Genomic DNA, 27,831 nt, shown 5'->3' with positions numbered 1-27,831 from the left:
TGTAGTATAGCCATAATTGTATGACAAAGCTCTAGGCTGCTAGACTTCTGATGAAAGCCAACACATTGCAAAGAGGGCTTTTAAAAAAGCCTGAAAAGAAGGAAAACACAAGAAGCCTAGAGTAAAACTGTTTCACTCCTAGGAGGCCTAAAAACAATCTCTAGTGGCTGGCTCTCTCTGCTCTGCCTACTCTATGACAGATAATACTGTAATAATTGCCATGGCATGGACCAAAAATCTGCTAGTTGTCCTTCTGAAAATGGATTTTATAGTGATGTTACCTCTTCTGTTAGCAACAATGAAGCAGTAAATGAGACAAAGAAAAAAAAATGCTGTAGGAAATGGACAGCATAGTGAAGAAAATGTTGCTGAGCTTGTCAGACAGCTTTGAAGCATGGTAGGTGTATTTTTGTTTTGTCTTTTTCAATAACAAAGTTGCACTAAAACAACCAAGACTGCTTATGATCCTGTACTACAGAATTCCCTTTACCTCAGTGTGTGGTTGACCCTGGGAAATTTTAACTCCTGTCTAGGTAGATTTGTGCTGCAGTTTTTAAGCCAGCTGCTTCTCAGAGCTGCTCAGTGCTGATTCAGCCTCAGTGGTCACTGGAAGGCAGAGTTATTAAAGGTATGCAGAGCATTCTGTGGGGCTGGAAGGCATGTCGCCAAGGAAATTGTGGTGTTTTTATTATATGAATTAATAACTAGCTTTGGGTTTGCTTCCAGAGCCAGAGCACAATGGAATATTAACAAGGATGTGCCATTCCTTTAAGCAGGCAAAGGTTTTAAGCAGGAGATTAAATGGTGGTGGGTGGTTGCTGCAACTTGGCTCTGGATACCCATAAAACAAACAGATAAAGAGGATTCCTCTAGCTAAACTGGAAACTCAGGAGATTTCTGGTTCAGCCAAAAAGGGCAACATCTACCAGTGTTATTTAGAACTTGCCATGAAAGGGTATTTTTGTGCAGATGTATTCAGAATAATTATTTTGAATTCTTGCGGATTCATATTCTCAAGAAGACTGACAACCCTGGCATTATTTTGGAATAGCTATTCCACTTTATATTCACATTGCAATTTATTCTGGAGCTATTTCTACAGTTGGTCAGGAATCACAGGGATTCTTGATGCTGGGCTCACTGTGCTAGTATCACACTGGAAATAAATACCTCCACTCTATCCTTCTGCTCTGTTAGAAGCATTTTTGAGGGAGCTGGAAACAGAAGAGACTTCACACTAATTTAGATTTTGTACAAGACTTTATTATAAATAAAGCTGCATGAGAAGATCTATACAAATTCAACAGTGTCCTGCTATAAAAGCAGCAGTTTAAGTACAGCATTGTCAATCAAGGAAGACCTTAATTTGGAGAGTTCTGGTGTTATTGCCCATCTCAGCTGCATTGCCATACTACAGTTTGCTTCTGAGCTAATGTATTACACACAGACCCCCCCATCCTAAAAAAAGACAAGTAATAAATAAAGCTGTTTACTCAGTAGGCTCCTATGAGAGCCAACCCCTCAATGGTCAGCAGCAAAGTTGCTACAGGTGCATAAAGTCTTATTTCTTCACCACAGAGAAAACATTGCAAAGGCTTTGCATTAAAAATGTCTGGTGAACAAGCACCAAATCCTGCTGCTTGAATACTGGATAAACTTTTGGATCCTTTTGCTAAAATACATCTTTATACCCCTCTAAGACCTGTATATAGAGCAACTTGGAGAGAGAAAAGCCGTATTCTGTGGCTGCCACATAGCAAAGAGTGAACACACAACAGCTCCCCTTAGAAGACATTCAGCTCCTGAACAGCAATAACCTTAGCCCATTTCCTAAAGGCAAATGGCTCCTGAGGCTATGTTGTAGATCAGTGGCTGCTATCAAGCCACCACTAATTCCATTACCTTGACAGAGCCTATAATAAAATATTAAAACCACAAGTCGAGGGTGGAGGGAGTGGTTGGAAAGCAGCACAAGGCACTAGGAGTTCATCTGTTGAATTCACCCAGTTAGCAAATAGCAAGAACAGTACTGAGACACAAGGAAGGGGTGCAGGACAGGCCATTTACCCTTCCCTAGAATGTCTTACAGAGATGCAGGTATTGCCAAAGACATGTTGTGTGTTTATGTCATATGCAGTTTGGTTTTAAAAGAACATTTTCCACTTTAAACTACAAACTCTCATTTCTACCTCCATCCTTTAAAGCTGCTTCCTATGAATGCCCACCCAGATTTCAGTCAAGGCAGAACTACACATGGGCAACACTAAAATGTTTTAGGGCATTTTTACTGCCTGACAGCTGATGGAGCCAAACTGTTTTATAAACCTTTTCTGTGAAATGTGGCCTTTTACTGATAGGGCTAGTACTTGATGGGCAAAGATTTAATACAGGACAGACAAGGAAGTCCAAGGAATGATGTGCTTCACATCATGGCCTCCTTGTACCACTGCAGAGGTCTGATCCAAAGAAACGCTGTGTACCCACATCTCCTCTGATGGGACACTTCTATACCTCTGGTATATGGCTGACAAGGAAGATCTCTGCCCTGAGGCTCCTTGGAGCACAGCTTATAATCACAAACCACTTTTTCCCCCCAGACAGGTATGTGTGGGTTTCCTCACAGCCTAAATGCACAGAACAGACCTCTTAAAAGGTGCTCAGGGCAAAATGAGCATATTTATGTAGGAAAATTAAGCCAAGCAATTTCTTTCAGTGGAATCAAATCCACAAATTCATTGATTCAGCTCCAGCTTGGGTTCAACTAAACCCCATGAGAACACTTCAGGGTCAGTTTGGGAGTAAGAGAGAACAGGCACCCCAGTACAGAAAACAAAGAACAAAAGACTTAATCCACTTATCAGTTTAGGTTCCCTTTGAGTCTGAGCAGCAGTGCTTGGAGCTGTGTAAAGACAAGTTTGGGCTCGTTTACAGGCCCGTAGGACTGGGATTGCAAAGCTTTGTTCTGACATTTTAATAGGGGAGTTACCTTATTCTGTTCAACAGCCTTTTCTTCTCATGCTCCCCCTGCTCAACCTTATATAAAAGTTATTTTTCAACCCTGAATGTCATTTCCTGAGAGACCTGGGCCACAAATTTGTTTCTGTTCTTTGGACAGTCTAAATTTAGACTCCTGACAGGAAACAGCAGAGAAATTTTTATTTCTCTCTGGCTGGGCTAGGAACACATTTAGAAGCAACTCCAAACACAACTTCTTCAGCATGACCTGCCTGCCACCAGCCCATGCAAAGCTGGATCTGCTACAGGCACTGTGCAGTAAACCAGGGCAGGTAAAAATGGCAAATTGCTTGGGTTTGCAAACAACTTACACAGCTTCCAATGCGGCCTCCAGCCTCCAGTATTAGGACCTACCCTCCCTGTACCTCTGCTTGTCACTACCTGCTTGTCGTGTCCCCTGAGACTGCTCCTGCTCTCTTTCCAACTGGGGAAGGCTTGCTTGGCTCTTACTAGTGAAAGCCAGGGGCTTACAGCACTCGTTAGCGTTAGCAATTAGTCCAGCCCTCTCTGCCAGCCCTGGCAGTCTCCCATCCCAGGCACTCATCTCCAAGGTTCTGAAGCAAGCACTGATGATCCAAGACTCTTCCCTATTGGCACTACTCACCAGACTCTCCTCTCTCATTTTACTTCCTACCTACCCCTTACTTTCTGCTCAGAGGTATCACTTAACTACCCAATAGCCATGATAATAAAAACCAAGAGAGGCAGCGATTTGAGCAAAGAGTTCCCTGTCCCCACCTGTGCTTTCTTACAAACCAGGTGTGGAGACAGGAAAAGCTTTCTCTGCCTTTGTGATAAAGTGTCCGTCACTGGTGGTGGGACAGAGAAGAGCAGACATCAATGAAGTGGTGAAATGGTTTTTAGCAGGAAAAGGGGGAGAAGGCACGACTATGGAGAGTTTGCTTATCAACAGGCTGGATAATAAGCTCCATGCTGTATGCTGTCTCCAGTAGTGATACAGGATTAAATCTTATATCTGATATGATAAGAGAGGATTGATAAAAAGGGACCTGTGGAATGTGGTAAGATCATCCCTGATGGGTCTCACCTCACAGAAAAACTACCCTCTTGTAAGACAGGATTCGGAGGAGCCCTAGTGTAAAACTTTGCAGGAAATTCTAGTGTAAGAAAATGACAGCAAAGGCCCCTTGGCACTGGAACCCAGGCTTCTGTGACCAGCACAAAGCGAATCTGCACTGAGGCCCTGGCTTGGACCCTGCACAAAGCACACCGAAGAGGGTGAGGGTCTCCTGAGCCCTCTCCTCTAGCAAAGCCACCTTGCTGGGGTTGGGCAGCCCACTGGCACAGCAAACATGCTGAATCCTGAGGGATTTCAGTCATCTCCATTTCTATGTTGTTTGGGTTTTTTTTAGCACATGCCACAAGACTCTCCCCTGGCTTGAAAGCCTGCAGCAGCTCACTAATCCTTCACACTCCCAGCTCAGCAAATTACAGTCTGCAAGCAGCAGCTCCTCAGAGCCTCATCAGAGCAGCAGTCTTTAAAAAGATTGAGGAGACCCTATAAGGGAGCTTTTGCCTGTGTATGTGGAGCAGAAGGCATACAACACTGATCACAAGGGAGTTGCAGAGACAGCACTGCCAAGCTCTACTACATGTGCACCTTTTTCATCCCTTCCTTCTCCTCCTCCTGACTCAGAGTGATCCTGCTGGCCTTGGCCTCATTAAAACCATCCGGGGAGATGCCCTCTCATTTGGAGGGTGGTTGTTCACTCCTGCTACCAGACTGCTGAGATTGGCTTCGTTACAGGATAATTTTGGAGAACTGCTTCTTTTATGAAAGCAAAACCTATAGCAGTCATAGAATTAGAATAGTTTGGGTAGGAAGGGACCTCAAAAGATCATGTAGTTCAACCCCCATTTTCCTTTCTTGGCTGTTCTCAGCCTTACTGCACCAAGGTAAGGAAAACAAACCAATAAACCAAAATAAACATCAATAGTGATGTTTCTTTTATCTAAGATAAAAAAGATTCCTGTCCATTTATCCATAGAAAATGGCCAGGAATATAAACCACTAGCTATGTTACCATGGAAGACTCGAATGAAATGGTCTGAAGACACAGACCCTGCACCCTGCTACATCCTTCCACTGGAGATGAAACGTGCAGCGTGCAGGGTGTTTCTGAAGGACAGGACAAGCCATTTAAACTACCGCTGCAAGTCCCTTTGAAGCTGTGGTTGATTTAGGGATCTCCATCCAGTCCAGATCTTGTGCATGACCCTCCTCCTCTCCACACAAGCATGGAGTCTTATGTTGCGCTTCCCTTGGTCGGTCACAGAGCTCCTCTTGTCTGTGAGCAGACAGGCTCCTTTGATCTCGAGATCCTGTCTCTGATTCCTCCACCCTTTTCTTATCTCCTCCTTCCAAAGGAAATGAAGTATTTGGCCACCATCACCCACCACCACTGTTTGCATTGCAGGTATCTGAATAAATTAGTTGTATTTGTTCCTCAACCACCACTGCAGCATGACTGAGGCACAATAGAAAAATATATTCCTAGCTGCGTAAAACTGAGCCAGCACAGCAGTGGAGCAGAAACCTACTTCAATACCACATCTTCCAGTTTCTACCTATTCTCCTCGCCTTGCCTCTCCCTCCCTGCAGGAACCATGGCCCAGGACTGGTTCAGCTGCAGACAAGAAGCTGTACTGGCAAAGTCAGTTCTCTCCAGGAGGCTTCAGAAAGTTGCCCTCTGGATTTGTGCTTAGAGTTTGGCTTTGGTTAAAGGGATTCCTTACGGATCCCATTGGTGTGTGCAAGGGGAATGTGCACTGTGTACTCATTTATTAGTGCAGACATGTTCCTGAGCATCTCGTGGAATGTGTCCACTGTCTTCCTGTAAACGTCCCTGCGCAGCACAAAGGGACGGAAAAGGTTGAGAGGCTCAGCCCTCTGAAATACGATGGGGAAACCCAGCTCTGCTGGTACCTTCCCATTGCCAATGAAGAAGTGGTAGAGCTTCTTTTCATGCAAACATTTCTCCAGGAATTTCAGCATGTCCTGTAGACGAGCCTCCAATTTCTCTGGGGCCCAGTCCTGACTGGGACGTGCCTGCAGGAGATGCAGCATCACTGTCTTCAGGTGGTAGTTGGTGAGCCCGCTTGGACCTGTGAGGCTGCATTGCTTCCCATGGAGGAAGGAGAGAATCTGCAGGCAGCTGACATGGCAGGCATTGGCAGGCAGTGTTTTGGAGACCAGATGAATGAACCTCCTCTCATAGACTGCGAAGGTGAGAAACCAGTGAGTGCTGGAGGGGACATCTTCTGCCAGGCTGCTCCGAGGGAAATGGGAGATGAAGTAAACATCGGAGTTTTCATACTGCACCACAGGGGTGAGGTTGAAGGCAATTGATTTCCCTGATCTAAATTTTATCTTCAGGGCTCCTGGCGAGTCCAGGAGGCTGAAGGAAAGGTCAAATTCATACTTGTGGGAGATTCTGTTCCAGGCCTTGGTGACAGCAATCTGGAACCACTTCATGACTTGATCGGCATCCAGATATTGAGTATTTTTGAAGCACAGGAGGTCTTCCATCTCACTGCTGGGCCTGGTAGTACTGACTTGGCTATGGAGGAGGCACAGCATATCTTCCCCTAGTTTAGTCTTGTCACAGATGCAACCTGTCACATCCTCATCTGCCCTGCACACCTTGATAGTGCCATAACCTTGTTCATCTGGGGGAAAAGAGTCCCCAGAGCACCAGGTCTGGCAGCGGAAGCAGTATGGCTCCGGGGGGGCAAAAGGCACTATCAGATCACAGACGAAAGGTTTACGCACTCTCCAGTTCTCATACATGCTCCCCACACCCATGCAATCCTCCACTTCCATGTCAGCATCCCGGTTACAAACACTCCTCAAGGCCTCCAGCAGGTCATCTGCAAAGCCTTCCACCATCTCCCGCATCCTGGCCATGTCTCCGGTGGTGCCCAGGATTCGCCTCTCATAAAAGCTGGCCAAGACGGCCTTGTTAGGGAAGGCTATTCCTTTAAATGCTTTCCCCAGGACAGCCATGTCATCCTCTTCTCCTCCTATGTCCTGCCAATTCCCTTCCTGGAAATCCTGCCTCCAGAGCTCGATCAGCAGGAAGATGATCATGGAAAGGGCAGTCCACATATCCCATCGGACCTTTTCCTCTTTGGTTTCCTCCACTACCAATGCAGCCTTTTCCAGAGCCTTCTGTGTGGCTTCCTGGTCTGCAATCTCCTGCTCCAAGCGCAACTGTTCCAGCCGAAGGCTCTCCTCCCGCTCCTTCATCTTCTGGATGATTTCTTCCGTGTTCTCGGGGACAGTGCCATTCTCCTTAGGGAAGAAGAGCGGGTGGTTGACAATAGCTGTAATCACCAGTAGGCACACCCGGAAGATTCCCACAGGCATGGCAGTTCCTTCCCTGGAAGAGAAAGAAAGGTAAAATGACCAATTATTCAGAGCATATTCCCTTAAGTAAGAAAAAAAAGACAGAAACTTCTCACTGGAATAAAAACTTTGGCATCCTTTCTAGCCCTGAAAAAAATGCTTGAGTTTAGAAGCTCCTGAGTGCACGGTGTTTCTGCAAGTTATCAACCAACTTCCTGAAGAGGCTTTATCAGCTTTTGGTGAGAATGAAAGTGGCTCTTATCAAGTGATCTTCGCAGAACAGAACTGTGAAGGCACTAGCTCCTGTCAACCCACTGTGATGCTACTGGGGCAGTGTGGGAGGGCACGTCCATCCTCCTTCCCCCCTGGGACAGAAAGGGAAAGAAGCAGGAAGGACCTCGCCAGGTAAGCAAGCAGGACTGGAGATGAGCACTGCTTTTCCTCAACGTAAGGCTGATGTTGCAGATGTGGCAATGGCATAGGCAGGGCTGTCCTGACTACCTTCCATGTTAAGCATGTCTGGGAACCCACATAGCCTGCTGGAATCAGAGCTAACCTTCACTGCCAGTGCTGGTGATGTGCACCTGTGTGGGAACAAGCCTGCATGGTTTTGTGCTTCTAAAAAGGCACTACAAGCAAAGCTCTTCCTGCCTTTCAACACCATCAGCATCAGGCTGTGGCAAACCCTTCTGCCCCCCGGGATGCTTCATGATCATGGTCCCAAGAGAAAGGGTAGAGACAGAGACACTGTTAAACTGGAAAGGGTTTCCTTTAGCCAAGTGGTTTTAAAAGCATCAGGTTGTTTATTTTTGGTGCTTACTACACTACTGTGGAAGACATTAGTAAACACCATGGCTTTGATGTAAGCCATCTCCCCCAAACACTCCCTTAACAGCTGTGCTTGCAGCCAGCTCACTCCCATTGGAAGTGCCCTCAGCATTGCTGTGAGGAACACACCAGCCATGTGCCAGCAGCCTTGCACAGGCCCTTGGCGTGACTGAGCCCACTACTGTGTTTTGGAGTGGGTTTGTGTGGTTATTGGCTCTGCTGCTCAAACCTCACATTTATTAAACCTTTCTGTGCCATGGGACTCATGATGAAAGAATTTAATTCTCAACTTTCTAGAACATGGTCCCATTGCTGGGGTATCTGTCTGGTCCTGACAAGACCTCACAGAAGGCTGGGCCAGATGGTGCTTGGGCTGTTTCCTCTCAGGTGGCATTTCTGTTTCTGGAGGGCTGGCATCGCTATCGAGAGCCCAAGTGCCTGCCCAGGGCAGTACAACCTGAAGTTGTCACCCACTGCTGTGATGTAGAGAGCTCACCAGTCCCTCCTTCTGGCAACATCACTCCTCAGTCCCAGCACAGGAAGACCAGAAGAACAAAGCTGACAAGCAGGGATATTTCTTCTTTCAGCAGAAAGAAGAAATTTTAACAGTTGCTTTAATCCCTCGAAAGTGTGTTTGAGAGAGAAGGGTTTTTACAGAAATAAGGCTATCAATAAAATACCTAATCAATCAGACCAGAAATAGTAATCTCATTCCTAACAAATCCTGTTGTGGGAATGAGGCTCTCTCACAGAAAGCCAAGAGATGGTGAGGCGCTCTGTGCTCCGGGAGCTGAGGGTTGTAATTCCTTCCCCCTGCAATAGCTCCTTGCAGGCCTGAACTCTGCATATTTTGGTTCACAGCAATCCTGCTGTCCCAGCATCTGGGCAAGGAGAACATCTCTGGCAATCTCATTTATGCCTCCACAGGGCACACAATAAAGACAGATCCATCCCAGTGGACCTTGTTATCGTAACTACGCAACAAACTGTTGCCTTCTGATTGCAGGAACCCAGATTTCCTCCATGTGAGTATTTACTGTATATGGGAACTGTACCCTTCGGCATGCAATTATCTCTGCTTATGAGAGGGCTGGGACTGGAATAACAGGAGAAGGGAACAGGATTGAGATGCATTGTCCAAGCATCAAGAAAATTCACACGGTGCTCAGGATAATGCTACGTGCCCCTCCCTGTGCGACATCTACCAACTCCCTTTCTTTAGAACCCATGCACATGCATAGATAAAATGTTCTTATGCAGTCATTTCTCTGGAGATGGTTTGTGGGCCTGTCTTGTCCTTTTTACATCTACATTAACTCTTTAATTCATCAGGCAATGAATTAAAGCTGAATTAATGCCCAAATCTGGGTGTTCCAGTTATTCTGTGAGCTCAACGCCTGGGCACATTTTAAAAATAAACTGTGGTCGCCCTGCATTGCAAAGGGCTTTATCAGTTTGCCGGGGCAGGGCAGGAAGTGCTGGTGAGTTCCTTTCCTTAGTGCTACGCTCTCGCAGACCACATGTGCTTTCCAAGCTTAAAAATAACATGGCCAGGGGCCAGGTGCCTCCTTCTTGTAGTCTTGACCAGGATGACATTGCTGCATTGCCCTGCTAGACCTCTGTCCCTGTGGATGGAATGTTTTACTGTTACCAGGTTACTTCTTAGATGCATAAGGCTGAAAGAAGTCAGCTTTCCTGGGATCTTCTTGTAGCCTGCAAGACTCTCTCATGCCCAGCTGCCCATGGGCACACCACTTCCAGAAGTTACCTGTCCCTTCTGGTAGCAGAAGGAGTTAGACCTGGCATCCCCAAGTCCATCACTGGCTGGCTCAGCTGAATTCACTCCATGTCACTGACATTCTAGGCTACCCCAGCTGATTTTGCAGGAGAGTAGGTTAGGAAGCACACACACACCTCTTGCCCCAGCAAATTCTACAGGCATCAAACTCTGGAAGAGAGCCACTATGAAAACTGGAAGTGACAAAATCTTCAGATCACATGAATTTGTAAGAGGCATGTCTGTTTTCAACCTGAACACAGGAAGTTCTCCTGGTCAAAACTGCCCTTTTGCTACTGTAGCTATTCTTAGCAGAAAATGAAGCCAAACATTAACCTCGGTTAAGGCTTAAGATGCTCAGTGACCAAGGTCAGTGGAGCCTGGCCTTGGCAGCAGTAAGGGTGGTATGGGCAGAGCGTTCCCACATCTCATCACATCCAGCTTTCCTGGCTAATATGGAAAGACTCAATAATACAGGTGAAACCAGTAGCACTGCCTGCTACCAGGCTCCAGCTTTCCCCATAACAAAGGTCGCTCTTTTCCATTGCTTTTAACTTCAGCCCAAGCTATTTAAGCCTGATAAAAATATTTATGCCTGCTCTGGCTGAGACAGCTTTTGTGTGGGGAAGAGGGAGTGAGTCCAAATGTTTCCAAGCTGGAGATTAAGGCAGAGAAACAGCATTTTTTTAATCTACACATCAAATTTAGCAACACTTCAAGTATGGGGAAAAAAAAGGTATTCATAAGTTTTTAAACAGCAAGTTCTCAAAGCACTCTTCAGCCTTTTCCAAATTTCTCACCCTGCTATTTTTTTCCCCGTTTAAAGTACAGACAACGTCCAAACTCAGTAACAGACTTACGTCCACCTACCTGCTGCAGACCCTCTTGTGGCAGTCCCAGGGCTCCAAAGACCCCCTGAGGGAGGGTGCTGTGGTCCTTGCTGCATCACAGGCAGGCCAGCCCTGCCAGCAGCCAAACTAGCCCTCCCTGAACCAGTTGAGAATGCAGAAACCCCACCTGTTGTGCTCCTGTGGGCACAAAACAGAGAAAGGAGCAGCAAGACCAAGGAAAGCTGCTTGAGAAAGTGAGAAGGGCCAGGATATGTGAAGCCTTGCTGTCTTGATGTAAAGCTCTGTCTCTGCTCACTGTCCAGCATGTGATGGTACTTGTTCAAACCTGCCTCTGGCACCAGAACTAGTTTTCTTCCAGGCTTTTCTATGGTGCTCACTGTTTCAATGGCTAGGGGCTTCACCAATTTTAAGGTTAATGACTGCTCTGAACAAGCCTGGGAAGTGAGGGGGCAGACACCATGCCACTCTCCAGCTGGGGAGTGAGGGCTCAGGGAGATAAAAGCAGCTGATCCCTCTGCTGTTCGATTAGAAACAACAATCAACTACATCCTACAGCACTTGGTGTGTTCAAAGGCTCCACCAAGAGCACCTGCAGCCCTCCTCCCTCAGCTCCCAGGTAGGTTAGGCCTCATCCTTTCAAGCCTGAAGCAGTCTTCCCACCTGGAGAATTGTGACCAGCCCTACAGGAGGTCCTGGATGATGCAGAGGGCCTCAAGAGAGGAAGGGGAAAGATGGCATTGGTATCATGCAGTTCAGGTTGGTGCCATGAAGCCACAAGCAGAAGGAGGCCAGGTCTCTCACCAGCTGATCTGAAAGCTCTTTGCTGCACCACTTGGTGATGTTTGGCTCACCTGCTTGCCTGGAGCACAGTTACAGACAGTGTGGTGTAAGGAAAGGGAAGCAGCACATGAAGAAGCCTTCACACAGCCAGGCAGCAGCTCTACCTGCAGTTTCTGCCTTGAAGACATCCTCCTCACCTGGGTACATCACAGAGTTCGTACGGGGTTTGTGTGGACCAACCTGAGATAGCTGCTGCCTTGTGGCAATGAGTGCTCCCCCTTCCCACCAGCCACCCTGCCACAGGGGATTTCCCTGCATGAGCAATAAAGTCCTTCACAGAGATGATGATGCTTAAAGTCATAACACTGTCCTGTCCATTCCAGCTAAAATGTGCTCAATATTTGATGTACCCAAGCCTTCCTCACACTCTTGGACCTTCAGACCCTTTTACCTCCTGCTCAGCCTGGTAATTAAATGGCAGCTTGCAACTTGCCTCTGTAGGCTGCTCATATGCTCTGAGCTCAGATAACCCTCCATCTCCTCTGAAGACATGGGAGAACATTTTCATAAGCTACCCCTTTCTTTACTCAAGAGTTCCCATACAGCTTTATTTTTTTCAGGGTTTTTATTCCCTTACATTTTGCATCCTGGGAAGCAAAACATGCTCTGGCCAGTGTTCAGCAATAAACCAGATAGGAGTGGGCTGAAGCTTTGATTCTTAAATTAGAAAACCCTAAGTCAAGCCACTGAATGCGGTTCAGTAATGCACTGGAACACGCCAAGACATCATTTACGACACACTCGATTGCTTCCTGCGATTGGGCTGACACAAAAGGCAGTGAATAGGTGGCTGCCACATTGTGTTTTGCTTTGGTAGGCTGCAAGAAAAGAGGCATTTCAAAGAGATGATAGAAACTACAGCTGGTTGGGAGGTTTTCTTTATTGAAAGCTGCCAAATTTTTGAAACCAGAAATTTCATGGGAACAAATACGATTTCTGACACTCTCACTGGAAAGGTCCTTGAGGCTTGGAAAGGACTCTGATACTTGTTTTGCCTGGAGAGATTAATAGCTCAAACCAGCCACTAACCTGCAACTGGGACTTTCTAACTGGGAAGGTGTGAACCTCAGTCTGAGGGGTTTCATCCAGCCCAGACATACTCCCTCATGGCTCAGCTTCTGGGAGCTCCACGATTCCTCCTCTTGCTGTAAAACAGTAAAAAAAATTGCCTTTTGGCCTTTGAGTGTATAGTCTGAAAATGTTTCTGCTGCATTTTTGAAGATCTAGTCAAGAATAAAAGTGTGTTGAAAGCTCTTAGTAACACACTATGTCCTTCTCCAATCTGCAGATACTGTTCCCACCTCTGCAGGTATTCAGAGCTATGTCCAGCTGCCACTGAAAGAAATGTTTTTTCTTAGTGGGGACTACAAGCTCCGATTTGTAAGACACATGCACAATGGTAGAGAATCGGGAACTCCAGAGATATATGTCAGTATTATGGTTCCTGCCAAAAACTTAGAAAGATGCACTTAGACATCCTCATAGCATACTGCTTGCTGTTTTTCCACCATCTCCCTATCAACATTTACAGAGCAGTCAAAAGGCCTTTTCTGGCTCAGGACAGGTGCTCAGTGCAGTTATCCTTCCAGCTGCTGCATGTAAAGCCTCAGGAATAGATATGTGCTGGTTGGCTGTTTAGAGAAAAAGACAAAGGTACCACTAGAGAAAGCAATACCCTTGTAAAGATACCAGACTGGTCCTCCCCATTAGTTGTTGGAAAATTGTTGTTCAAATTTTGCCTCTTTTGCACTGAAAAGAATGAGAAAATTTTCATGTTTTAATTTATATGAACATATTTTAAAAAGAGAGCTCGTGTCTATGCTCTTGTAGTATGATCACTTACTTGGGATACCAGAAACTTCTGTTGAAGGCTCTCCTCTGAATTCAGGAGAGACTAAAGTAATCTAAGCTTTGGTCTCCTTCCCGTCCCCTGAGGTTCCTGCCCTCATCACCTTCAGGTCAACGCTCTGCTCTCCCGGTTTGACCTGAGCTTTCACAGGATTCGAGGAATTGATTTTGGCAGGACTTCACTGAAACCTGTCTTGCTCTCAGACCATTTTTACTGAGGAAGTATTATCTGGGGAGGCTCGGGACCCTCGGGCAGCTGGAGGGCCCTGAGAGCCAAGATGAACACTTCCACACACTGAAACACACCCCAGGATGACTAAGGGTCTATTGCAGCGGTCTATCCCTCCCACACCACAGCGTACACATCAGCACATGTCACCCTGCCCAGCTTTCACCTGGCACAGGCAGCAAGAGCCCAGGCACTTAGATGAGGTTCCTCAGCTGGCTTCTATCCTCCAGGACAAAGACCCCACTGCTGCAGTGAGGATGTGTACCAGACCTATAAAGAGCCATAAAGACACCCCCACACACACTTCCCACTCTGTCCTCAGCTGTGACAGCACCCAGCACAGCCCACCCAGAGATCATACAGCACGGGGCAGCCAGGAGAGGCTCCTGCTCTCCCATCTCTTGAGCACACAGTCAGCTGCAGCACACACAGCCCAGCCAAGACAATCAGGGGGTAAAGAATCCAGTACGGAGCCTGAGCAGCACCAACTTGTGCTGTTCTTTCCCCTGCTATGAATTAAGCTGTGTGCAGGATGTTGGTGTGATGAGCTGCCGGATGGGACAGAGCAGTGCCAGCCACAGCAGCAAAAACTCATGTTCTGATTTGTTTTTTGAGCATTAAATTAGTACTACAGACAAAGTACCGAATTCCAGTTGCCAGCACAATTGCAGCTGGTTCAGCACAGACAGGTGGGATTGGGCTCTGTCTTTGGCTCTTTACCAAAGCCGCAAGTGGGGAAGGACCAAATACACCAATACATGAAGTGCAGAGGCCTGGGTGTTGAGACTGGTAACACAACCACGTCTGAAACCAGAACAAGCCAGCTGGCCTGCCCAGGACTACAACAGTCAGGTATGGCCAAGCAACTGCCTTCCAAACCATGCCTGGAAGCCCCACCCCAGATTAGCTGCTGGCCACAGCACAGCAGTTGGACAAGGCCACTTGCCTGATAGCTATTGTTTTGCTGTTTGATTGAGAACACGTTAGCCTTTTGTGACACCCGTGGACATCCTGTCCCAGGCCTGCTGCAATGCCAACAGGGTCAGTTGCACAGCCAGAGTCGGACATCCTGCCCAACAGGTCTGCTGTGGACTGTCGGAAGCAATATTTTCCTCCTGGGGGTCACCAGATCAGGTATTTCCAAGGAAATGCTGATGCTCATCCTGTGTGCAGGACTAGATAGCCCTTCCTTCCCACAGACAGGCGGATTCAGGGAATAGATAAGCAGTCAGTGGCACTGACAGTGCTCTGGAAGCAGACACTGCCATGCAGCCCCAGGTCCAAACAAGTAGTGATTTTGTCAGCATCTCTTCAGGCAGAGCAGTGCTTGACTTGCCTTAGGAAAGACAGGGATTCTTTCTCCTGTCTTTCAGTTATTTATTACCTTTACCATCAAGAAGCTATTTCTCAGGCCTCATTAATTCTCCCTTGCTGCAGTTTGAAGCCCTAACATTCCAGTGACCACTGTGGGTAAAAGTAGCACAGATTGTTTCTTTTCTTCTTGCAGTACCCCTCAGGATGTTCAGAGGTCCTCCCCTCCTGCGTCAGCTTTCACTGCACACAGATGCATTTATAAGATATTGCCATAAAATCCCATGGTCTCCCTTACTCCAAAGCCTACACAGTACAAAGTTTTCTTTCTGGTTCAGGGGGAGCTATTTGCCTTCTAGGTCTCTTTTCCAAAACCCACAGATGTGGCACATGTTAGATTTTCAGTTTCATCAGCAAGTGGAGATTTATGTGGCCATTTCTAAGTCATTATTTCTCAGTGCATACAGATATCATGCCAGTAAAGCAAACATGATTCTGGCTCCCTCTTCCAGCCCCCAAAGCCAGCAGCCATCATTAAAGGCAGCTGTAACAACTAATAAACAAACACAGAGCCAGGTCATGCCCCCAGATCACTCACTGTTTACTCACTGCAAAGGTGGACCCAAGAGGAGGTGCCCATGGAGACCAGGAGACAAAGCTAAGAGCACGAGGAGTGTGTTACTCAGCATCCTGACCATTGCCTGCATGTATTTTTTTGCTTTTTGACTGTGCAAGCCAGCTCAGCTCTTGTCACCAAGAAGCACATGGGCAGTCTGTGTAGTGCCTTGGGTTCCCCCTCGTAGGACTAAGAAGGGATTTCACAAATTGGAACATAGCGTTGGCAGCAGGGGAGGCAGGAGAGGAAAGGTAGGAAGTGTGTATATGGCTCCCACCCACATACTGAGCTGTTGTAGTAGGATCACGGCCAGGAACAGCTTGGCTTTTTAAGTCAAATAAATTTTGTTTGTTAACTGTGAGGAAAACAACTGGAGCAGACAGAACTTTTGTGGGGTTTGCTGTTTTTGGGCTTGATTTTTTAAATTTTTTTTTGTAGGAGGAGAAAAGACACACACAAAGAAAAAAAGTTAACTTACCACCCTTACCTCCCCCTCAAACATAACCTGATGGGAGCCCAGGCAATAGTTGGTCATTCCCTTGCACAATCTTTCATCAGCACAGATGGACACAACACCCCTGGTGCTTTACCAAAAGCCTGATAGTGTCAACCACGAGGTATGGAGCAACGTCACTGCACAGATGCTCTCTGGCCTCCACCTGGTGCTCACGCTGGGACCCACTCTGGCTGTCACCCCCTCAGCCACACAACATCTCCTTGCACGTGCAGGCAGCCATGGCTCACTGAGCTGGTCTGGCAGTCACCGCAGGGAAAGGTGATGAGAACACAAAAGGGTTCAATTGCCAAGATGTTTCTTCAAATCTGCCCTCCTTTCCCCCACTTAATTCTCACCAAGGCGGAAAGAACCCACATCAGCGTTGCCAAATCAGGCAGTGGCTACTCTGGCTCTCCTATCCCTAAGGTAAGCACATGTTCTGCATCCTTACACATCCAGCTTAACTGTACATTGCACATCCACTGAGACAAACACTTTGGTATTATAATAGTTGGTGAAAACATCAGAAAGTTGATTTCCCAGCAGGGATACACCACTCCAGCACATCCAGGAAAAGCACATGTGGATATTGGCATGGCTCAGACATGACTTGCAGAATTATTACATTTTACATGTGAAACTACGAAGTTCCATTTCAGTCATGGAACAAGGAACACTTACATACTACAGACAGTAGAAAGCACAGTAGTTGCCAGACAATTCCACGCTGAGACGCTGAACAAAAACACGGCAAAAAGAAATTTGTCATTGCAGGCTGGGAATTTGGCTGGTCTGAGATCTTCTACTCCATCACAGTTTTGACTTGGTGACAGTCAGGAGACCTGCAGGCCCAAGGACCTGCTTAAACAGGACTCAAAAACACTGACTGGGATTGAAGATTTGTGTGATACTGCACTATTGTTTTGCTAACTAGTTACTGCTGTTTGTATTCAAACAACTGGAGAGGAACTGTATTTAAAAGCTGGCTATTGTAGCCAAAATGTCACCACAGAAATGAAAAGCAATGCTTTATTCCATTGCCTAAAATCCCAGCTTTTTGTGTAAAACACAATATAGTTCCTTAAATAAAATAAAAATAATAATAAAAAACCCCATCCCAACAGACTGTGAAAGCCCCTGCAGGGATGGGTAGAGGGTGTGGAAGGAAGAGAGAACAAGAAACAGCACTTTTACTGCATTGCCCCATTTCTTTGACTCCCACTAGGATGACTCCCTGATCTAAGCGGAGGCACTTTGCATTGCAGGCAGCCTCTGCAGGAAGAATTTTATTACCTGGTGACTCTAGAAAAGATCAGGAGAAACAAGACAAATGCTTTGGGAAGCAGTAATCCCAGTCCTGGCTCACTAGTCATAAACTTAAAAACTGCCAAGACAGACGCACACACACAAATATGTTGGCTGCAGAGTACTGCTGGCTAACCCTGCTTTTCAAAATGAGTTTGAATAAATAAAAAACAGCAGAAGAAAGCAAAGTCATACAAGAAAACAAACTGCCCCACTTCCGTGCAATATTTACATGAAGCTCATCCTTTCAACACCCGTGGCCACCAACTCAGAGCCATTTTCACCCAAGGGAATGACTCAGACCAGCCTATTGCTACATGTACCCATATTTAATAATTTTCATGTGCTCTTTGCTCAGTCCCCTTTTCTTACCAACAAAAGGAAACATCTCTAAGCTCTTTCTTTCCTTGAAGAATTTGTAAACTGAATTCTGGGAAGAAAAACTCTGAAAACGCTCAACAGGGTAAGAGCAATGCAACTTGCACTGCTGTAACAGAATTATCGAACACACATATTAAGGCTGTGAAGCCACGTGGTTTTCATTTGGGATGTGGGGTGAACACATAGCTTGCTTCCTTTATAACATAAGCACAACAAAGGAAGGCTTTGTTTGAAAGCCAAGGAACAGCCTCTCTGCACACTTAAAGGCTAAGTTACCACGTAATGGGAACTGTGAGTCATAGCTGTGGGGCCCCTGCTCATAGGCACAAAAATCCCCTCTGCTGCAGCAGGCAGAGAGCTTAGCAAGGAGTAAAGACAGCTTCCAGCTTCACATGGGAGACTGAAAGTATCCAGAACTAGCAGCAAATACAAGGCTGAGCTGAGAGCACGTGTTGTGGATGACTTACTACACAAACATGTTCCTCTCAATTGACATTTCTTCCTGTAACTCCTTCAGAGCATGAGATCATAACCCTGCACCTATTCCAAGAGCACGATGCAGCTATGGGTCAACAGGGAGGTGGGACACATCATCCAAGCACCTTTAGACCATCTTTTGACTTTGGCAGCAGAAGAGAGTGGCCATGATACTTAGACTGAGCATAGCCAGCTCACTAGGTAGGACTGCAGTACAGCTCTATGTCCTTATGTCACCTACTGTGCCGATAATTTATGTCACTGTGTGTCACAGTAGGGGAGGCTCAGCTGGTGGATTTCAGCTACCCAAAATAAAGATGAAGACATCCTTCATCCTTGCCTGTCATCCTTGCCCCCACTTGACTGGAAGAAAAAGATAAGGGTCATCTTCACTTACCATGAATGATTTGCAATCTGCAGTGCAGAAATGTCTGTGCTGCTGAAATTCAAGTATTTTCCCTCACATTTCCAACGGTCCCAAAGTATTTGGATGCTAAATCCCCAGAGGCCTTTAAGAATCAAACTCTCCTCTGAAACCAGCGGCAGTAAGGTACCTGAACATCCAGGAGGAAATAGACTACGATCTAAGCATTCTGGACAAAGATACACAAGACCAAGCCCCTCTGGGAAGCACTACAGTGTGTATATCAAGCACCACTTTTTAAGCTTGAGAACATCTCCTCAGCTCCACCTCTGGTACGTGTTAACAGAAAAGAACTTAAAAAATAGAGAAAAAAGAGGTCTGGAAAAGCAATACAGTTTCTTCCCTCTGCCTACGCATGGCCTACACTGTGCCTGGATGGTTTCTGGCAAGTCTCTATCTACTTTGTTCTGAAAAACTTCCAGTGAATCTCTGCCTCCCAAGGCAGTTTAGACTACTGCTTAACTGCCCCTACCTGTAGGAAAGTCTCCTTATCACTGCACGTGCTTTCTCCAAAACAAGCTGTTTTGGATCCCTGCTGGGATTCTGGCACAGGCAGGCGGTATCTTGTCTTAGGGAACTACTCACCTCCCTGCAGACATCGTGGGAACCATTTGCTCCCACTCCTCATCAGGTGCTCATCATACGTCACCAAATCCTCTGCAATTTGGAAGAACTGAAAGCAAGGCGCTCTGAAGCCAATTTACATTGTTTTCATTTGGGTTTGGCCACAAACTCTATCTTGTCAACTGACGGTGCCCACCATCCCTTGAGGCAATCCAGAGAAAGATGAGTTGGTTATACAGGTGGCTCAGCTGACACCTTACAACTGATCAGACACAAGAACCTTCTCTACGTGCTCTTCCCCCTGGTTTTGAAAGTGAAGGAACAGTAACAGTTTTCCTTTGCCAGGCAACCAGAATAACCATATGAGTCAGAGGCTGTACCTAACAGGGCTTAAATTCTGCAACAGTTGGCTGCAATGGTCCTCATCCCTGCCAACACCATGCCTGGTTTTTCTAAGCATGGCAGTGGGATGGATCAGATGCTCTCCTATAAATGCTGAAAAAGCATCTCTGCCTTGAGGCAAATATCGCTGATACAAATAATGTGCTAGATCAGCCAGAAAAACCTGCCTCTGGAAGAGGGATAATAATGAAAGATGGTGAAGGGAAAGGAGAAAGAGAAAGAGCTTCATTTACACACAGGAGAATGGCAATGGGCCAGCTCTCACAGCTTTGATCAGGGCTGGAGGAGCATGCCAGGGAATGCTGTGAGTTGAGCTTTGCTAGAGCAGAGCAGCCGTTTGAACTCTGCGATGGGAAAAAAGGGACAGACACCACCCAACACTGATCCAGAATAAATAAAAGAAAAAAATCATGTGGAGAACATGAACTAACAGGTACTTGGAGCCAAAGCAGGACACTGTGGCAGCCAGGACTGCTGCTCTGGCAGCTCCCTCTGTCATCAGCTCCAGTTCTTTCCTTCCCACCACTGGTACCTGCAGAGCCTCCTGTCACACACTCGCAGAGCAGCAGTACCAGACATCTTGGTTTCACCCAGCAGTTCTCCTTTCAGCATGTTTTCAGGGGTTTTGATACCAACAGGAAAACTCTACACATTGCTGGCTTGTGGCTTATTTCCCTTCAATCTGGCTGCCTCTGCTGTCACCCACGATCACCAGGAGGCAGTCCACACACTTCCATGCCTTTGCTCTCTCTCTAACACCTGGAAGAGTGGGGATCTAGTACTTGCCCAGTCTGGGTGAGGTACCTCTGGCAAGTTCTCCTGCACAACAGAAAATGCAGCAGTAACTGATGCTGGCAAAGTTTTGGACCTGTTGGTTCCCTTTTGCCATCACTCTCCGACTAGATCCCAACTGTAACAAGCAGTGAGATAAAAACAATTTTATACTGAAAGTCCAAAAGAGAGAGGCTTTTAACACTGATCTTCTACACCGAAGCCATTTCCAAATTGAACTTTCATAACACTGCTACTTTTTCTTTGCAAGAAGCTGTCTGAACCTCGCTGTTGGGAACATTTACTAAAATATGAGCCACACCAATCTCCTTTCAGCATTTCTGCTGCAAGGCTCAAGATCTCCTAGTGAGAGCCCATCAATATGCTTTTTTAAATCACATCAAATCTGGAAGGAAGAATGACCCCTGGAGCACTTACCTGCTACACGGCTTTGCAGGTGCTCATTAGGCTTCACATTACTACTACTGCCGTGATGCAGAGAAGACTATATTCAGTCACCCACTGCTGAAGCACAGCCAGGAAGTCTGCAAAACACAAAGTGAATGAATGAGGAAGTTCAGGCAGCAGTTGGGTATGTAATGCAGTTATCTAAACTAGGAATTGATTAAAAAAGAGATTAACTCACCCCCTTACCTAATAAAATTATCATAAAAGCTCAAGAGACCAGAAATAATCAGTTTGAAGTGATCAGGGGAGAGTTAAAATGCTGCTTCTCCCATGGGAAAGTGTGCAGATCACACTGTGGGTCTGTCAGCCTTGCAGACATGTTGGTAAGTAAGGACCTCCCTCCTCTGACTCCATCATCACCCACCAACCCTCTCCTTTTAAAATGGATTAGAGTCAAATTAGCAGCTGCATAAGTGCAAGGGCTGGGACAGTTTTGTCTGGGATTGGTTTGTCTAGAAAAGGCATCTGGCTGCTGTAAGCAGCTTGTAAGGTAGAAATACTTGCTCGGGGAGCTGGGTTTAGAGAGCTAATGGGAGAAACAAAATACAGAAGAGACAGGAAATAAGTCTAAGAGCAGACAGGAAGATGTGAAACACTGAACCACAAAAGACAAACTACCATATTTTAGGAGAGAGAAGTGAAGAAATTTTACATGCAACAGGAAAAAAACAAAGTCCCCCAAACAAAGGGAGGAGAGGACCTGACAAGTTGGTTGCAGGTAGATAAAGGAGATATTACCCAGGTGCACAATGGGCTGGGGAGCAGGTATCCACCACCCTCATTTCCAGCTGCTACCACCACTTCAAACCTTCCAACTGTCATCCAAAGCCTGATGAAATCATGATCAGTGTGGGCTGAGCTGGGCTTTGGAGCTGGGTACTTTAAGGGCTCGATATTAGGTTGATGAAACCTTGTTCTTTGGAGGCCCTTCACTTAGCCTCCCTCCTCCCACGTACCTGCTTTGACCAGACCGTGTGTACAGTTTCACTTCTCTCTGTCTTCTTAGAGGCCAGATTGAGCAAATGGGTTCTGTTCTGCCCTGCCCTGCCCTCCCAGCTTGCAGGGCTGCAGGTGCCTCTGCTCAACCAGTGCCATGACATTGCCAGCAGCAGCGCAGACTGCCAAACACAGGAGCAAGACACCCCAAAACCCCAAAGGTCTGGATTTGCACTGTACCTTCACAATATCCTAGTGGATGTTTGTAAGCCCTCAGGGCCAGCAACGCCTGGTCTCATGGTGGCTCAGGGTCAGTAAGGTGCAGCAGGTGCTTCTGCTTGGAGGAAAGAAACTATGAAGTGCTGTGTGGGTACTGCTGCTATGGGAATTGCACAACCTCACTTGTTAAAATAATTTTTAAATCTCAAGAGAGTTTAAGTCCGGGTCTCCCTCAACTATATGTGTATAGATGTTGGAGAGACCTTGACTGAACCTTAGGGGGTGGTCTAAGGCCACTTACAAGCAGGTCCTTCTCAGCAGTGGGTGTGCCTGTTGTGCACCCTCACATACCAGCACAAACCTTCTCTCACTCTCTTTGAGGCAGTCACAGAGTCACAGAATGGTTTCAGCTGGAAGGGACCTTAGAGAGTGTCAAGTTCCAACTCCCCTGCCATAAGCAGAGATGCCACCCACTGGACCATGTAGCTCAAAGTCCCATCCAGCCTGGCCTTGAACACTTTCAGGGGGTGGGGCAATCACAGTTTTGTTGGGCAACCTGTTCCAGTGCCTCACCATCTTCTAAGCAAAAAATTTCCTAACACCTAATCTAAGTCTCTCCTCTTTTAGTTTAAAACTGTTCCCCCTTGTCCTATGACTTTCTGTCCATGTGAAAAGTTGCTCTACCTTTTTGGAAGCCCCTTTTAAGTACTAGAACACTGCAATGAAGTCTCTCCGGAACCTCCACGCTGAACAGCCTCAACTCTCTCAGTCTGACTTCATTGCAGAGGTGCTCCAGCCCTGTGATCATCTTTGTGACCTCCTTTGGACCTGTTCCAACAGTTTGATGTACCTTCCTGTACTGAGGACCCCAGAACTGGATGTGGCAGGTGGAGTCTCATGAGAGCAGAGTAGAGGGGAACAAGCCCTCTCTCAACCTGCTGGCCATGCTGCTCTGGATGCAGATCAGGACACATTTGGCTTTCTGGGCTTCAAGTGCGCATTGCTGAGTCATGTACAGCCTTTCATTCGTGAGAACCCCCAAGTCCTTCTCTGCAGGGTTGCTCTAAATGAGTTCTTCCACTCTGTCCTCATATCTGGGATTGTCCTGACCTAGGTACAGCACCTTGCACTTGGCAGAAGTGCAGTTGCATGAAATTATTGTGGGCCCACCTCCCAGACTTGTCCAGGTACCTCTGGATGACATCCCTTCTCTCTGTTGTGTCAACTGCACTGCTCAGCTTTGCGTCATCTGCAAACTTGCTGAGGGTGCATTTGATCTCACTATGTCACTGATAAAGACATAAAAGAGCACCAGTCCCAAGACAGAGCGCTGAAGGACATCACCAGCCTCCACCTGGACAGAGAGCCATTGACAACAACTCTCTGGTTGCATCTACCCAGCTAAATCCTTATCCACCAAACAGTCAACCTTTCCAATCCACATCTCTCCACTCTGGAGATCAGGATATCATGTGGAACCATGCCAAAGGTCTTACACAATTTTAGGTAGATGACTGGTCAGTCTTCCCTTGCCAAATGCTGCAGCCACTCCATCACAGAAGGCCACCAGACTTGTCAGGTATGATTTGCCCCTAGTGAAGCCATGTTGTCTTGGATCACCTCCTTGTCTTGCATGTGCCTTAACACTGCTTCCATGAGGAAGCCGGAGCAACACAGCACAGTGTTTGTTTTGAGTCAGCCCTATGTGAGAGCCTCCTCTCCATGACAGAAATCAAAGCTGCCCCTGCTCTAGTGAAGCTCAGCAGCTACTCTGGCCTTCAGGTCATGGCAGTAAAACCTGTTTGTTTTGCTGAACTGCTGGTCAAGGTTGGCTCAGCCAACTTCTTATGGCCCACACGTGTGTGTAAGTACAAACAAGCTAAAAAAAGAGTCCTGCTGCAGCTGCACCCCAGGCCAGCTCTCCGTTCCTGAGGCTGCTTAAAGCTTGGCTACCTGCCTCCCTGCCTATTGCCCACGCTGAGGAGTGAACAGGCAGGAGGTTTTGCTTACACAGCTGAGCTCACATCCCTGCAAAACCTGGAATTCATGGTTGGGCACACGACAATGCTGCCCACTGCACACCCTGGTCACGCTCCCTCCAGCCTGAAAACCAGAGTCTCTACCTCTCTCCACCACCCAGCAATTACATGTGCTGATGGAAAGTATGCCGCCTGGCAGCAAACCTGCTTTTTCCCCAGTATAAATGGATTGTAATAACACTTGGGAGAGAAAGAGCTGGCCCACCCAACAGTCCATTTTAAAGGGGACCTAAATGGACAAGCCAGAAGCTTTTTTCAGCTTCCTTTTCCATCACACCATTGCTATGGATTGCAATTGCAATTCTGCAGAGCAGAGTGTGCTGGACAGGACAGCTGGGAGACTCACGCAGACTCTTCATGGGGTTCATATACTGCTTCTTAATGTTCATCTTGTCAACAGAGGCTAAATTTAGCTTAAATTTTGCCAGGATATTTGTTTTAGAGGGGATGCAGATGTGTCAGAAGAAAACAATGCAATTGAGAAAAATAAACCACCCCTTTTGCTGTGTACCTATTGCACTCAGGGAACTAATTTAAGCTATGAGCCAAAAAAAAAAAAAAAAAAAAGAAAGTACACCACAATACAACCCATTAAGTATGTTTCCTGATATCATGGTGTGTTAATTACTTTGCAAGCAAGTTCCAAGACACTGAAACAAGAGAACAACAGTCAGCAGGTAGATAGTTGCAAATGGCAGCCTAAAATCGTCCCTTTGAAAAACATACAGCTTTTCTTAAACAAAAAAGCAGAAATCAGTTAGATCAGCTTGTGGAACACCAATGTTAGGTTTCTGCACATCAGATTCCCTTCTCCTGTTACTCATTGCCATGTAAAAAGAATCACAAGCACTGGCATCCTTCTGAGACACCATGCAGAAACACACAAAAGCCCTTAATGCCATGCATAGAACCAATAAAAACCCAAAAGGGGAGCAGACATGCAGCTTTTGGTGGCCCTAGTCATCAGATGGCCTGAAACAATTACTCAGAACAACGAAGTTCCTCAACCCCTGACCAGGGCTATTTAGTCTGACTTGAGACAGAGAGGGTAGTGTGAAAAAAAAGAAAGGTTGTTCTTAGTAGATTGTAATGCTTCAAGCAACAAAAAGAGGAAGACAGTTAGGTGGGAAGGGGCCACCGCCCAAGTTCTTGATAAACAGGTACAACGCCTTTGGTGTGCACAGGTCTCTTCTTCCTTGCAGATGCCACTGGTGTAAACACAGACCACTGAGTCCTGTACACCCAAGTCATGCAAACAAAGAATATCATCTACCAGCTGAGAGCCAAGAAATCCTCGGGCTGATCCAGTACTAACACTGGCTCTCTGACCTTTGGCACATCAATTCACCTCTCTCCACATCTGTGGCAATCACACTTAACGCACTGTGTGTGCATTTCCCATGTGGGAGCAGCACGAAGCGTCTATTGCAGAAGAGAAGGCTTGAAGCTTCCATTCCTAATTTCTGTGCTCTGCTTTTCCTTAAGGACTGAGAGACCACCTTTCACATATATTAAGAAGAAACGGTTCTTAAAAACAGATACCTATGAAGGTAGATAGAATCACTTTAGTCAGAGCTGCAGAGGAGAATTATCATCACCAAACCGAACTAAAAAACCTTGCAAACCAAGGCATCCTCCACTACAGTGGCTCTCCTGTCCAAGTGCTGCTTTCATGGCAGCTCATGTCCTTGCCTGGTGGCTCATGTCCTTGCCTGGCGGCTCATGGCAAACACTGGTGCCTGAAGGAGATGTGCTGAGTATGGGTTAGGCTTACAGTACTCATTAAAAACATGTTAATAGTAATGTTCGCCTAGAGAGACTGCTGCTGCTCATCTTGCCCGACCACATAGCAGATACCAATAGCAACGTGTCCTGTTTTCCTGAAGGATTTCGGTATGGCATTTCCCAAGAGAACTGCTTCAGTGGCAGATTGCCAAGTTGGAGATGCAAGGGCCACTAAGGCTCTGTTTCTGCATGTCAGTTTTACAGCCCATGACTTCTAGCATCCCAGTCCTGGCTCACTCCGGTTTGAGCTACAAACACATGCTGGCCACTTTCAAAAACATGCCCACACAAAATAAGAGCAGTTCTACTGAAAATATCCCTCCTTCGGCTTACTGAAAACATCAGTCCTTCTCTCTGTGCTCGTTAGTGAGACGTAGTGTAACTCAGAAGAACGACAAGGAAGTTTTAAGCCCATGCCGTGTAACACCGAACACGCAGCAAAGCTCAGCGGTGCGTTCTGCATGGGCTGCACATGCCCGAGGTCAGCGCTGGCCCGAGGACCCCACGGGCTGTGTCCCCAGCGAAGAGAGGTGGCCGAGGGGTCCCTCGGGCTCGGTCCCGCAGAGGGTCCCCCCGCGCTCCTCCCAAGGGGCTTTGGCCACTCTCCCGCCGCTCCCGGGGCCCTGGGAGCGGGCACCTCCTGCCCCCCGCGCTCGGCTCCTGCCTGGGCTGCAGGGACAGAGATGCCGAAAGCTCTGCAGAAGCTTTGGTGGGCGCAGCAAGCCGCCTCAGGGGCCCGATCCTGCCGGTGTCCCGGTACCCACCGAGAGGAGCCGCTTAGGCGCGCAAAACGAGCTAAAGGCAAAAGTTACTCCGTAAGGAGAAGCCGGGGGGCAATCACAGCAGCGCGACCCGCTGCGGGCAGCCCGGCACGGCCCTTCCCTACCCCCTGGGACCCCTCGTCCTCCCGGGCTGCACCCCCCGGACCCCCGGGTCCCCGCACGACACTCACCGGGCCGGGCGGGCTCGGCCGCCGCTCCCGGGGCGGTCCCCGCACACCGGCGCTGTCGGGGCGGCGGCGGCTCCGCTCGGCGAGGGGCAGGAGCCCGCCCAGCCCAGCCCGGCCCGAGCGGGCGCCCTCCGCTCTTTGGTTTGTTGTCTCTCTCCTCCTTCAAACCACCCCCGCCAGCCCTAGGAGCCCAGCCATCCTCCGGCGGGAGGCAGCGAGCAGTCTGAGCTACCCCTCGGCTCCCCCCATCAGCTTCCCAGATGGTTTCGTACCGAGGGCACGGAGGACGGAGAGGAAATGCGCTCATCTTGCTTCTCGGATGTACTCTGACCTCCTGGTGGTCGTGCCTGAGAGTCAGGAAAGCAGCTGAAACACGTAACCTCGCGTACAGCTCTTATCAAAGCAAAGGAGCAGATCCCAGGGATGCCGAACTATTTTCCTGCTCGAAGGTGGCACAAGTAGAAACTTGTGGAGCTGCCTAACATCCTTCCGAGGCACAGAAGTCATGCTCGTTTCCTTAGAATCATAGCATATCCTGAGTTGGAAGGGACCCATGGGGATCATTGAGTTCAACTCCTGGCCCTGCACAGGACAACCCCAGGAATCACACCATGTGCCTGAGAGTGTTGACCAAATGCTTTTTGAACTCGGACAGGCTTGGGCCTTGTAGAGGTGGGGGAGCTGTGGCACAGCAGTATTAGCTAATGATAAAGGCCACGGTAAAGGTTTTTCAAAAGTGTTTTCCAACACTGCCCTCATTCTAAAGGCCATCTTCTTATATTTCTCACATAAATAAGTTTGCTCAACAAGTATCTCTTTCATAAGGAAGATTAAGGGCACCAAGTCTGAGCAACAGCATAGTGACATCTGTCTGATTTAGGGAAATTATAGATCCCTTTATGGCACCCTTCCTCTTTCCACAGCATTGCGA

At 47.3% G+C, this 27,831-nt stretch overlaps 1 protein-coding gene across 2 annotated transcripts; it reads right to left on the bottom strand.

Annotated features, from left to right (window-relative positions):
- Positions 1–1,241: 1,241 nt before the first annotated feature.
- On the bottom strand, positions 1,242–27,035 carry LOC113997130 (inositol 1,4,5-trisphosphate receptor interacting protein). Of its 2 annotated transcripts, XM_027738737.2 has the most exons (3): positions 26,904–27,035; positions 20,943–21,049; positions 1,242–7,418 (listed from the first exon to the last, which is right to left on the bottom strand). In XM_027738737.2, exon 3 carries the CDS (start codon positions 7,403–7,405, stop codon positions 5,756–5,758), a length of 1,650 nt encoding a protein of 549 aa, XP_027594538.1. In that variant the 5' UTR covers positions 7,406–7,418; positions 20,943–21,049; positions 26,904–27,035; the 3' UTR covers positions 1,242–5,755. The 2 variants fall into 2 exon arrangements, with proteins under 2 accessions (XP_027594538.1, XP_027594537.1); XM_027738736.2 differs by lacking the exon at positions 26,904–27,035 and having other exon boundaries at positions 20,943–21,171.
- Positions 27,036–27,831: the final 796 nt, after the last annotated feature.

This window comes from Pipra filicauda, unplaced genomic scaffold (assembly GCF_003945595.2).
Source record: "Pipra filicauda isolate LSUMZ 115617 unplaced genomic scaffold, ASM394559v2 scaffold85_size2586006_pilon, whole genome shotgun sequence".
In the NCBI taxonomy this organism is placed as follows: domain Eukaryota; kingdom Metazoa; phylum Chordata; class Aves; order Passeriformes; family Pipridae; genus Pipra; species Pipra filicauda.
This window is presented reverse-complemented; position numbering and strand designations above follow the sequence as displayed.

What these genes read in the sequence shown, in the direction of transcription:
- LOC113997130 (XM_027738737.2), bottom strand. Translation starts at nt 7,405, where the DNA reads ATGCCTGTGGGAATCTTCCGGGTGTGCCTACTGGTGATTACAGCTATT.